Below are 13,825 nucleotides of genomic sequence, written 5' to 3'. Positions count from 1 at the left end.
AGTCTTGCATCTTAGGAAAATTCCATCTCACAGATTTTAGTTTTCAGGAAACTTTTAAAGTGGTAATCCCTGTTACACACTGCATTGCAGTTACATGGCAGTGGTAATGATAACCCATATGATGGCCAAGCAATAGCTTGTAACACTAATACTAGAATTCATTGTACAAATCCCCACAAATGGAGTTTTTATCTGTGCCACTGAGGTCTGAAGAAAATGTTCTCTCCATGAACACTTCACCTCAGATACACAGCTCATTAAGTTCACTTTCCTTTTTTTTCAAAAAGCAACAATTAACCAGCTATTTCAAGACTCTCCATCAGAAACATCCCTGCTATACTTGCACAGAATCAAGCAAAGCCACAGTTGACAACCTTCAAATTAAGAAAGGCTGACTCAAAATAATGCAGAAGGAAAAATAATCCAATCTGAAACAGTCAAGCACTCTCAAAGTCTGGTAGAATACTATCATAATTGTAAGAGCCCGTTTTCTTTCTGAATTAAGCTGGTTACTGTAATTAAGCAATTCTAACAACACAGCAAATATCTTCCCTAATACAGAAATCTCCACTCAAACTACGACTTCTATGACCAAATTTTAAAAATTTCTTCCACAACTAAACAGTCTAAGGTAGCACACAATTCTGAGCTACAGCTGCTAAATACCACTTGCATCAAATCACATTCGAGCCATTATTACGTTACACAGCTGCTATTTACATACAGGTTGCATTTTCTTCCCTTGACGAGCTTCTTCCATGCTGATGTGCAGAAGCAGAGAATGCCCTTGTACGAAACCCTGTAATGAACCTCCCCAGAGATCAGAGCCTGCGCATACATGACTGCTTTAGCTCGCTGTGCCTGACACAGATGTACTCCGGGAAATTGCTCCCCAGCCAATCGCTCCCGCTCCAGTCGCTCATCTCCCAGGCCACTGATTACGGCTACTGCAGGGTCGCACAGCAGCACGATGGGCAAGACAGCATGCCTTCAATTCCAGCTCAGGGAATACCATAAAAGGAACTGAAACTAAGTTCCACACTTCAAATTTTCTGCATCAACAGCTGCTAAGAACAGCTCCAAGGTAATATTTTTGCTCTGATCCAAGAGTTCATTAACACTACAAAACGCATTTGTACCTCGGGTCCCAGAACAGAACAACCCAGAAGACAAACATCTGCTAAGTGTATTTACAGCTGTATTATCAACCTTTCACAGAATACTCACTCCAATGCAGGTGTTTGGTTTGTTTTGGTTTTTTTCTACATAAGCTATATATTCTTGTTCAACAAAATAAATCAAGGCTTCCTAAAAAGAAAAATCACTTTTTCCCCCCTCCCTCCCCCACTGAAAAGTAAAAAAGCATCAATGTTAGCTGCAATTAATCTCATCTCGTCCTCAGAGTAACATGTCTCTGTTTCATGTATTACATGAGTAACTGTATTTTTTCCTTCCTTAACCCAACCTTTTAAAAATGCAACCCCTATTTCAGCAGATCAAATCCAGCCTCATTTCAATCTTTCCCTCTTCACCACTGACATACCCTAGTCTGCCTGTCCCATCATAAAACGCATGGGAAAACTGGTTCTTTAAGGAGTTATAGATAACCTTTAAGACATGTCTTGCTTGTTCCTTTTTCTTCTTTTATTCCTACATCTTGTTTGATGAGAACTCTAGAGATGAAGCTGGACTGGTGCCACCTCAACCAACAAACTACTTGGACAAAATAAAACAAGTAACATACTGTCCATGAACTTGGTGCAAATACATTGTGCAACTATGAAGATGGTATTTATCACCTAGCTGCAGAGAAATCAGAAGGCCACATGCAGTTCCTCTCACTGCCTCAGTCCAGAAAATTCTCTAACCATAGGCTAATAAAAGTATTCTCAGATAGTGCTGACAAGAGAGTTTAAAAGTAGTTTGTTTCCACTCTGTAAATAGAAGTTAACTCTAACACACGTACGCATCTTTTTAACCTCCAAGCTATTGAAGGCGTCTCTGCTGCCATGCGTAAATGGCTATAAACTAAATGATTCATATAGGAAACACAAAGTTAAACATAAGTATCAGATACCCTAATTCTTAGTGATCTCTTCAAAAGTGGAGATCCTAAGTCACACCTATTCTTTCCCTAACACAGAGCACAGATTCATGCAGTTCTTCAGCTGCTCAGATGAATACTGAAACAGCTATGCTGAACCATGTCCTTGTGGCTCTCTCATGCTTCAATGAACTGTTCCTTAGCATAAACCTATACTAGGAGTAATTCAATTGCTACAAGTAAAAAAGATGTTTGTTTAGGTTTGGGAGTGGGTGCGTGAAGGAGAAAGAGGCTGTCTATTCCTTAGGGATAGAATAAGAGGGGTGGGAATCGTAAATTTGATTTTTTTTTCTTTTAATTTTTATAACTTTGAAAAAAGTATTTGCTTGGTTTGAATACTTAAAGGAAAAAAAAAAAAACACCCCTCTCTGAAGCAGCTTATTGAAATTTCTTTCCAGTCCGTAGTCAACCAACTCCTTGTTAACAGTCACTCAGTCTTGGAACAAAACAAACAAACAAAAAAAAAACACTCGGAAGCAATACAAGCACATTTTTTTCAAACAGATGGAAGTTTTTGTCTTTCAAGTCCCATACCAAAATACTTTGTGGATAAACGTCTGCTCTTCCCTTAGAGTAAATACCAGGAAAAAGCTTCCCATCAAATGGAGAACAGCAGAGCAACTTCAAACTGCAATTGTCTCAACACGTTTAACTACAGAAGTATTCTTAAACAAACTGTAGGCAAATATATTCAAAAGTATCACATCCTTGAACATGTTCAGTGACAACACTGTGAGAACTCAGAGCAGAACTATTTGTACTGGAGCAGTATTTTAACTATAGTGCTTGATGCTGCAAAAAAGTCTCTATGAAGTGTAAGAGGACTTTTTTTAATAAAAAAAATAAGTATCTATCATGAAACATACACTTTTTCCTTCAATCTTTCCTTCTTAATTTTCACTTTTATACCCCTTCAAGTTCCACTTATTTGACCTTATCTCAGTCTATAAAAGCACATTTTTGAAAGATGGGTCCAAGAGTATGTGCCACTCATATAGACAAAAAAAACAACCAAAAAAAAAAAATCTACTTCATCTGAGCTCTTACATCTTTGAAAGACTTTTCCTCTTTTCCCAAGGGCTATACAATTCTGATCCCAGTCCATTATGAAGTGGCACTGAACTGCTTTACTGCAGGGTCTGCAGTGTCTAGCAGGCAGAGCTGTGCTTAATCTGCCATTCTGAAATGGCAGGACATTTAAAGTAGCTGCAGTAAGCAGGACTGAGCTCTCAGCAGGATTTACTACAAGAGCTCCAGCCAAGCTGCTATCACAGTCAGATATGAGCTCAAGCTGAGTGCCTGTTTTCTTGCAGAGACCATACTGACATACGCACACATGCAGCCCTGTACACTATGAATCCATTGATACTTTAAAATCCTGGTTTGGAGGGTAGGGAGGTGGGGTGCTAAGAGTTGCAGCCATAGTCCAAAATCAACCCTTTCTTTTATGAGCAAATTAGATCAGGGAGTTAGAGTTGATGATCCCTGTTTCCCTTCCAACTCAAATTAGTCTATGATACTATGACTATCTTTTGTAACACTGCAGCCTCAAAAACCACCCCAGTCCACTGTCACCACTCCTCATGCAGCTGAAAGAACAGCATCTAACAAACTCAAAGCATCTCTCTTTAGGAAAGAATAAAATAAAAAAAAAAAACCCAAGAAATAATTGTGAGATAGCATGATAATACTTCTAAATCAGGCTTTATTCTGGAGGAGGTGAGGGTGGCCCAGGCCATAGGGGGCTCAGGAGGGAGGCAAGGTGCTAGGGGATTAAGATGATGAAGGTGGCAAGTTGTACAACACAGTCTAAAGTTCATATGTCAAACACCTCTACAGATGGTTTTGTCCAGCTTCTTATCAAAGGGGAACCTACTAACTCATATTAAGAAAACTTCCCAGGAGTTTCTTATTACAAAGCAATTAAATATAGGGTATTCCTCTGAAGAAACATTACTGCCTTAGCAAGGGAACACAGAAACCTTTGCCAGCAGTGGCTCATAATTTAATGAATTAAAACTAGCCATAAAATCCAAAAGTCTTACTGCCTACAAGTATTTTTCAGAATACCATTTCTATACAACACCTTGCTCCCAAGACATACATCTGCACAGCATGCTTCAGCTTGCCTTAGTTTGCATCAGCACGTACACATGGAACTGGGTTTTTCCCAGAAAAAAGAAATGAAGGAAAAAGATAGATGCATTCTGTACAGATATTCTCTGGTGTATTGCCCCAGTAGTGGAGTCTTGGGTTTCTCAGCACATTGCAGGACAGCTGTCAGAAGCCACCAAGATGCTGGGAGCAAACAAGGCAGATCACTAATTTAAGCCCTCCTGACATTACACAATTGCACATCATTGGACAGCTGAGTACTTACTTCTAGAGATCACACTGAAATTTATAACCTGAACCCTCATTAACAGCAAGATTACTATGTTCTCTAGTGTACTATGTACTGCTTGATTAATCATACCACATTCTGATCTGAATACACTGATGATGCAGAAAAACAAAAGATGTGTGTCAAGTTCTCCAGGACATGCTCCAGGACACAAAACCATTCCTCAGTAAAGATGGATGAAATTCACCATGTTCCAACAGAACCCCAAGATCTTACAGCAGCATGTATGAGCATGTGGTCAGCATGCAAATGTCACTGAGCTAGGCTAGGAAGGGTTGGGTGATTTGATTTGTTGGGGTTTTCAGGAGCTTGGGTTTTTAAACTTTAGGGAGTTTCTTGGGTTTGGTTTTGGTTTGTTGTTGGGGTTTTTTTTGGGCGGGGGGGGGGCAGGGAGGGATGGAAAGGAGACACAGAGGAATTCAAAGCTGCTCACTTTACAATTGTAACATATTGCCTTTAGCTAAATTCATCTCCAGACATTTGGGCAGCATTTTTGAGAGATATTCTAGTTTTTCTTTATCCTAAAATAGTCTTAGATCACTGTGCAAGTTGGCAGGAACTATAAACCAGGGATATTTCAACACTATTAAGAACACCCAAGAAAGGCCATATGTTTAATTGCTCTACAACCACTTGTACAAATATTCTAAATTATGGAGTGCTTTAGGATGAAAGCGGACCTTTGAAGATCATCAAGTTCCAATCTCCCTGCCATGGGCAGGAACACCTTTCTCAGAGTTGCTCAGAGCTCCAACCTGGCACTTGAACAAACCTGACACTTGAACTTAAGTGGCCTCGAACACTTCCAGGAATGGGGCATCCACAACTTCTCTGGGGATCCTATTCCAGTGCCTCACCACTCTCACAGTAAAGCGTTTTCCCCCACATCTAATTTAAACCTACTCTATCTCCATTTGATCCTATTCACCCTTGCCCTGTCACTACATCCTCTCATAAATAGTCTTGTCTCATCTTTCCTGTAGGCTCCTTTCAGGTACTGGAAGGCCACCATTAGATTACTCCAAAGCCTTCCTTTTCCCAGGCTGTACAGCCCAAAAATCTCTCAGCCTTTCCTCAAAGATGTGCTCCATCTCTCTGATCAACTTGGTGACCCTCCTCTGGATTCACTCCAACAGGTCAATGTCCAAATATTACACACTTATCCTCTAGATTAATTCCCTAGAATAGATGGCACCGTTGTGAACAGCTGATGAGTCCACATATGAAGCAGCATAATAAAAGACAGATAATTTTATCTTGTTTTTATTGACATTATTTAAAGTGCTTGCATGAGAAGGCCTTTCCCTGACAGCAAATCCTCAGGAGGTAAATAGCAAAAGCAAAAAAAAAAAATAAAATAAGTCAAACCATCCAATTTCTGAGTTAGGACAACCAAACTATACCCAAACAGAACAGCTCCTTGAAAAGACCATCAACCATCAGCAGCGAATAAATAAAAGAATTCTTTCCATGAATGGTGCAATTTTTAAATGATTATTCACCTATATGTCATTCCACAGAAAAGCGAAAGACTGAATCTCACCAATTCACATGAATTCAAGCATTAATTCTTCACCTTCAGCTTTCCCTGTATCTCAAATTATCTATTCATACAATTGCATCCCAGTCAAATCAAGTATCTGTGTAACTTACTGACAACACACATTTACTCTTACCGTGAACAAAAATTACTACCTACAAACCAAAACTCAATAAGTTATAGCAGGAGGGTAAGGCAACATTTCCAGTATCTACAGGTAACTGATACAGGCAGGACGAGGAATCAGCACTCTGCTTAGCCCACATTTTTTTTTAAATAAGAAGGTAGGCAGAACGGAAGTACAGTCTGCTCATGCAATCTGAACTATGGCAGCATTTCATCATAAATTTTTAGCTAAGTGCTGTAACACACAGGATTCAGGTGCTGTCATCTGTAGATTATTTTAAAGAAATAATTTTTAAAAAATAAGCAAAGAAACCAAACACAAAAAAAACAACAAAATAAAAAGTCCACAAGTCATATCTCCATAAAGTTATGCTGATGAACTTTAAGGTATTTTAAATCCTTGTAGCATGAATGCCAGTCAGATTATTACCACTGTTACACACATCAAATATCAACCAGCCACCAGTGTACAAGCAAGCCTCTACCACAACAAACTCACAGCTACCAAAAAAAAAAAAAAAAAAAAAAAAAGTTTTAGCAATCCACACCTATTTCATTAATAAGGTAGACAGTGTCAGAAAGCTGCAGTTCCTGTTTTGTGCTAGTGCTGGCCATAATGTGAACCCACGACATACCAGATCAGGGAACTGATCCAGCAATAACATTGCACTGATGGTATGTTGCCACTTCAATTTGGATGCCATTCCGTAGCAGTGAGGCGCAGGCAGGGGAGACTGCTGAGCCCAGAGGAGGTAGAGTAGGACTCTGGGGCAACTCTAGTAAAGTCTACTCAGATCATAGTGGAACCACACACTTCCACTGCTGTAGCTTCACATCTTAGCTTGGAGAAATGGCAAGGTACCAGTCACATCACCTTCCACTCTCCTCATAATATTTTGACAATGCAGCTTCTTTGCCTTACATTGGAACTCATGCTTTCCCACTTCTGCCCAATTTGCCATTCCTCACTCTCACAAGCACCAGGCTCTTTCTCTGCCCTTGCACACACTGACAAGATGCCTTCCAGACCAAGGGACACCCAGAATCTGAAGTGGCACATCAGCCACAGCCATACACACAGGAAACATCCCAGAGGACACGGTAATGCTGGTGGTATGCAACATCACAGGATGAATTTTCACAAGCATCACTTTGGATACTTCAGAAAAGCAGGCATCGCACACTGTCACTTGAAAACAAACAAAAAATTCTGTGCTACTGTCAATTTGGAAACTGTGGACACTTTTAAGTGAATAGGAAAGGTTCCATTATATGAAAAATGAGGCCAGACTGGCCCGCAGCCACTGATATTATGCACTCAAGCTACTACAAAGTGCTGGGCAGTGGGAAACTGCCCAAGCAACTCCCAGTTGTGAAAGTAAAGTTCTTCAGTAGAAGTGTAGAGGGGAAAAACAAAAGAAGCTGGTGGTGCCTGGGTGTTTGTAGAATAGAAGCTTTTGTTTTATTCAATTTTTTTAATAAAGACAATGTGTAAAACGAGCCCAAATAAAATAAAATAATCACCAGCACTGGTGGTTCAGGGGTAGAATTCTCACCTGCCATGTGGGAGGCCAGGGTTCAATTCCTGGCCAATGCAGTCTGTACTTTCAAGGTGATTCCATGACTCCACTCCAGGGAGACCCCACCTGGTTCCCAGCACAGGAATGACAGCACAGGACTTGCTGAAGAGAGTCCAGAGGACAGCCACCAGTTAATTAATTAGAGGGATGGAGCACCATCCCCTGGAGGAAAGGCTGAGAGAAAATCACTTGCATTTCAAATGGAAATAGAGCAGACTCACAGATATCAGGGAGAAATTCTTTACTGTTGGGTGAAGAGGCACTGGAACAGGTTGCCCAGAATAGTTGTGACTGCCCACCCCTGACAGTGTTTAGGGCCAGGTTGGATGGAGCTCTGAGCAGCCTGGTCTAGTTGAAGGTGTTCCTTTCCACGCTAGGGGTGCTGCAACTAGAAGGATGTGCCTTCCAACCCAAATCATTTTTTGATTCAATGATTCTGGTTCATGAATGAACATGTAACTCAGTCAACATTAATTTCAGAAAACTAAAACTGACAAGTCTTTTTTCAGCTTGTAGAGTGGTTTTTAAGATTTTGTTTGAGTTTTTCAGTGGCTTCAGAAATTGAAGCAGCTTATGGGAAAGGAGAAAGGACGTTATGGGAGTGACATTTTTCCCCTTCAGAAATCAGGAACTAGTTAGTCCAGCTCACCCTTACTATGAAGCCATTTTTTAAGACATGTACTTTCTTGCCAAAATTTCTTCTGTTTTCCTCTCACATTTCTAAAGCACAACAGTATTAAAAGTCTGTAAAGCCTGAAAAAAGAAGTTTTTAGACAAAAACTGTCAGAACTTGAAATTTCTAGCAATTATTCCAAGGTCCTTCCGAAGGGCCACTGAAGGAACATTTAAAAGGAGATCCACTTCTGGATTTATTATTTGGACTTTCTTACTTGTCTTGCCTAATATCTTGTAAAGCTATACAAAGGAGCTCTTTTAGTTTCTTTAGTTTCACTCCTCTGTTTTAAGAAAGCAAGCAGCTGATTTTTCTGATATATTAAGGGTAATGCTTTCACAATGTCCAACTAGCTTGTTTTGAGAGAAGTCAGTTTAAAAGTAAGGTGTTGATTCTGACACAACTGTCTCATGCATGCCACTGCACATGGTGCTTATTTTACAGAAAAGTTCAGCTGATGAAATGCAAAGGGAAACTCAGATAGAGATCTAAAATTAGCCAAAAAAAAAAAAAAAAAATTATTACCTCTTTTGTAGCCACTTCATTCTTTGTCTCGAGGACAGCTACTGATACTGGTTTTAGTATTAGTTTTTGTTTTGTGAATAACCATGTAAAAGACAACCTACAAAACAGTACTTTTAAGAAAGACATGCATTTCTCTTGCAAAGAGGAAAAAAATGCTATAGGACCCTTATTGTAAATTTATGACTTGAGGGGCTACTTAGTAAGAAAACTGACAGCATCCAACACAAGGCAGGCAGATCAGATGCTCATTTTGCTCAACACCTAGAATTCTCTACTTCAGAGAGCATTAGCATGGTTTGCATGGGAGTTCTAACAGGCCAAGAACTATTACAAAGGGTGCTCTCTGAAAAGGTACTTTTTATTATTTTTAAATGAACAACAGAAGTTATCCATCTTTCTAATAAAGCCATAGACCACATTTTCATGCACCTTAATCTGTACACTACCATCTACTAGCACAAATACATGTTCAAGGAAAGACAATTTATTTAGAGACAATAATTTTAAGCAAAATTGGAGCACATACAACAAAGAACTGAGACAGCCATTTGGCTTTCACATTGACTTTTGGAAGACAGACAATTATCTAGACCTGCAGAGTCTACCCATAAAAATTCTGCTGCCATAGTTTTCTTGTAAGGCAAATTTTAACATGCAGAGTAAACTTACACCAGCCATGCTCCTTGTGGTACAACCATAACAAATCTGACCAGCTCTGGAACTCTAAAGCTGGCATCAGTAGATCAAAGTCATTGCCCTAGACATAAAGTCTCCTCTTGCACTCTCTGCCTGAACTTGAAACAGCTTTAAGATGGTCCTTACAAACTTAATTGATACCATTAACAGATTAAAAAAAAAAGTAAAATACAAAGCCAAATGCACAGTAAACCAAACATTAAGACAAATACATAAAATACATTATCCAGACTGGAGATCTAAGCAAAAGACCTTCCAGCAATATGAATCAAATATGCTATACCCAGTGGCTACAAGAACTGTATCTTAACATTTTTAATTCAGGATTTCACAGCCAGCAGGTAATTTTTAAATGCTGAAAAGAATGCAAGAGATATTCTAGTCAATGGCAATTGTATCTGGCAACCAAATGAATTTTCTATGCATATCAGATAAGGAGAAAAAGAGAAAGTAAAGAAAATTATATTGTGTTTCTCATTATTTAGAAAGCAAGCCTCCAGAACAAGTATTTCTTTCCAATACTACCAAATTTGTAGAGAAGCCACCTACACAGAATCCAATACTTCCTTTTACTGTGGCATATAAAATATGAAGAATACAGCTTACAGCCCTGGGGATGTGTTATGATATCAAATAGATTTCTGCAACCAGATATCTTAATTACATATGCATTTATACAACTTTAAATGTTCAACTGGGTTTTTCTGGGAGGGAAGAACATCTTTACATGGTGGCTTTTGGCAATCAAACACAACTTTCATCATTCCATAATTTCAAGACTGTTCCACCTCAAACTGATACAGAAGAGAAATTGAAAAGATAAATAGAAGATATATGAGAAAAAACAGTTAAAAGCAGCCTTATTGAACCTTTCTCACCTATTCCCAAAAGTAACATGTAAAGAAATATTTAAATAGGAAAAATTTGAACATACTTGATGTCTAGGAAGTGCCCATATTTCTAATGATAAAGTTCCTTTTTCCAGTGTTACTTCACCTAAGCCTGGGCACACACAAAGAAATCAACCTATCCACCAAATCATTTGGATTTATTCTCACACTTCTTCACAGAACTGACTCTACAGAAAAAAATCTGTAGACTTTCTGTAAACCAGGTTTGAAAAGTATCACCAACAGCAAGATGTAAATATCTCCCCTGTATGCAACAAACAAAATAAAACTGGTTTCTACTGCACTCTAATCTTAATCAAATGAGATCATATCTGAATGACAATAACACATTCAACTCTGGCAGAAAATGGTACCTTTTTCTTGACATTTGAGTACAATTTGGTATCTGGAGCAGCACAACATCATAGCTTTGGTTATCTTAACATCAATTTCAGAGCTTCTGTCTGAGATGGGATTCATTTAAATAGATGTAATAACTTCATATCTGATTATAACAACCTTTTACAGACTTAAAAACTGAGGTTTCCAGAAAATTGTCTTTTCAATTTGAAACACTTTCATCATTGTTTATCAAAATTGACACTAGCAGAAGCATTGTTTTCCAAGGTTTTGGTGAGGTTTGGTGGTTTTTTTTAAACCATATAAAGCAAAATTATTCAAGCATAATGAGACAAATAAATGGCTATTTTAAAATATTTATAACCAGGCCAACTCTCTACTAAAAGCTTTTTATGCTGTCTGAGGTCCCTGTGCATTGACAGAAACTCAAAGGGTAAGATGCCATTTTCTCACTGGGACAGAACTGTGCCTAAAGGAAGCTCTCCCATTAAAGGAAAACTGAACTGTAGCTCACTTCAGCATTAAAACATCCATACCAGGACACTAGGGGGAACCTGAAAGCAGTCCACTTCAAAAATCTCTTGCACACTCTGATCCTGCCATTAACTCTAAATTTTCATTCATGAACGTGGGATTTAGATATACAAGGGAAGAGAACTTTTTGCAGACAACTGAACTCATAATGCTTAAACATTTGAAATGTAGTCATACATTGGGAAAAAAACATGGCATTCTGACAGGCTCAGACAGGAAGCTATTGTACAGTAGTACAGAGAACATCCATCATTCTCTCCATTCTTTCAGTTCTTCCAGTCATTTTTATTGAAGAAAATAATGAAGGTGCATACTCAAATACCAAGAAAATGATGTTAAAACAAAAAGCAGTTGAAAAGGCTGCAATGCCTCTTTACCCTTACTGTTTAGGAAATGAAACAAAACAGCCTGAAGCAAATTTTGCTTTACATATTTGACGCTTGTTTCTGCTTTTGACTCATTCCATATTGGATATATCTTTCGGATTTTTGGTAACACATGATAAAACGTTACTGGCAACTTACACACGTTCATAAGCATGCCTGCTCTCCTAAACAGAATCACACTGGGCACACTGCACAACAGGGAACTTCACCACACTTCAGACTTCTGGAACCACTGTGTCAGCAGGTTTCACTTCTACTCTGGGTGTTAATTTGAATATGCAAAATAACCCCACATTTCTAAAAGTCCATTTAAAAGCATTAGGAGACAAAGATAAGCACACAGTTTTGAGAGATGTCATTAGCCACATTCACAGCCTAACACTTCATAAGGAAGATGGAGGAAGAGGGTGATGGAAGAGCGTTGCAGTCAACAACCTCAGGATCTTGTCCAGGGAAGCAGCAAGATTCTGGGGACCAGCATCAAACACCAACAAGACGGGGTCCCAGTTCATGAAACCATTTATTCAGCATGGGGACAAAGTCAGGTCCAGAACAGAGAGCCCTGAACAGAGGCACAGCAGGGGGTTTTGAGGGACAGAACTCCCAAGCGTCTCCACCCTTGAGGGTGGAGTTCAGGGTCAGGGACCAGTAGAAGCACACCAGGGGAGAACCCCCCAGGGACTCAAACCCAATCAGAGCACCTGGGCCGCCCTTCACAAGGGGTTTGGGGTGGCACTATGTAACTCTGTCTCCCCTGAGGCCGCTGCCACAGAAGAGCACTCACAAACGATTTTCCTACAATAATTCATTTTCTTCTTCTTTAAATAATAATTTTCTTACCTCTATGTACTTACTTATGTACTTATACTTTAAAGCACTATTACATTCCATAACTAAGCTTTCCCAAAAACTCCCATATTCTTTCAGTTAACTATTCACGTATTTTCCAGGTGTTGCAAACTAACTTGACTGAACTCTTTTTTACTGATGTTACCAACCAACAGAACTGTAAGTGCGTATTAATAAAGCACAAGCATTTACAGTTGGACTCCCAAGATCTTAAAGGTATTTTCCAACCCAAATGAGTCTATGATTTCTATAATTCTAAAGAAGAGATACCAGTGCTTACACAAGTGGAACATATTTTTGTATTAAATTATTTTCTATTAAAATATTTTGTATTCATTCTGAAGCATCAACTGAAACAATCTAACACTAACCTCTTCACCAAGATTTTATGGACAAACAGCAGTAAAGTCATCACACAAAAAAAATAAATCCTCTACTTAAGTTGCTTTTATTGGAAATTTATGAAATAGCAGAGGAAAACATTAACTTAATTTTAATTAATTTGTAAATTAGGAAGCCACTGAAGGGGCCATTCACAAAAAGATATTACCAATACATGACCTAAGAAGGCATGAGCATAACTCACCCACACTACACTGCCTTGACAATCAGGCGCCACTTCTTCGTAAAGTGAGCAGGCCTTGAATTACAGGCATTCTCTATTACAGGAACAGATACACACAACTAAAGTCACCAGTATTTAAAACCAGAAACGTCACTTAGCCCTCAGCTGCCAAGGGAGACAACTTGCTCAATCCTCAGCTCCTCTGCTGCATGGTAGGTGTATGCTATAGCACTTTCTAGGATGAAGCCTTGATTGCTCTCAGGTGAAGTCCTAGAATACCATGATAGGACCACCTCCAATTATCCAGTTTAAACCAAGTAATTCTAGCTGTTCCATTACATCTAGTCTCTGAACAACTTTGATATAAACAACTGTTTTCATTAATAATACTTCTGTCAAACTACCTGCTACAAGTAAATTTAACACATTAACTTACATAATTAGTAGAGCTGAAGTTCACTTAACAAAGATCAGATTCCTCATCACTGATCAACTGCACCAAGAGCTCTGCTTCTTTTACATGCCTTTTTTTAGAGTCTTGTTGCTTCACTTGTAACCAACAGTTTTCAGGTTTGGATTTTCTGTGATTTGGA

General features: G+C 38.9%; 1 protein-coding gene across 15 annotated transcripts in view; it reads right to left on the bottom strand.

The window, feature by feature from the left end:
• The window catches only part of SLC4A7 (solute carrier family 4 member 7), a 93,611-nt gene that overhangs the window by 64,896 nt on the left and 14,890 nt on the right, over positions 1–13,825 (bottom strand). For 2 of the 15 annotated variants that reach the window (XM_088052286.1, XM_088052328.1), the window contains exon 1: positions 725–862. The exons of 12 other annotated variants lie outside the window; for them this stretch is intronic. In XM_088052286.1, coding sequence (XP_087908412.1) covers positions 725–760 — 36 coding nt within the window. In that variant the 5' untranslated portion in view covers positions 761–862. Of the gene's footprint in view, positions 1–724; positions 863–13,253; positions 13,273–13,825 lie in introns of those variants that run through there. One more of the 15 variants, XM_088052305.1, reaches the window with a different exon arrangement.

This window comes from Pseudopodoces humilis, chromosome 1, assembly GCF_049639895.1.
Source record: "Pseudopodoces humilis isolate 2021_Gansu_Grassland_sample_001 chromosome 1, ASM4963989v1, whole genome shotgun sequence".
NCBI lineage: Eukaryota > Metazoa > Chordata > Aves > Passeriformes > Paridae > Pseudopodoces > Pseudopodoces humilis.
The sequence above is the reverse complement of the archived record's forward strand: the minus strand, read 5'-3'. Positions and strand labels throughout refer to the sequence as shown.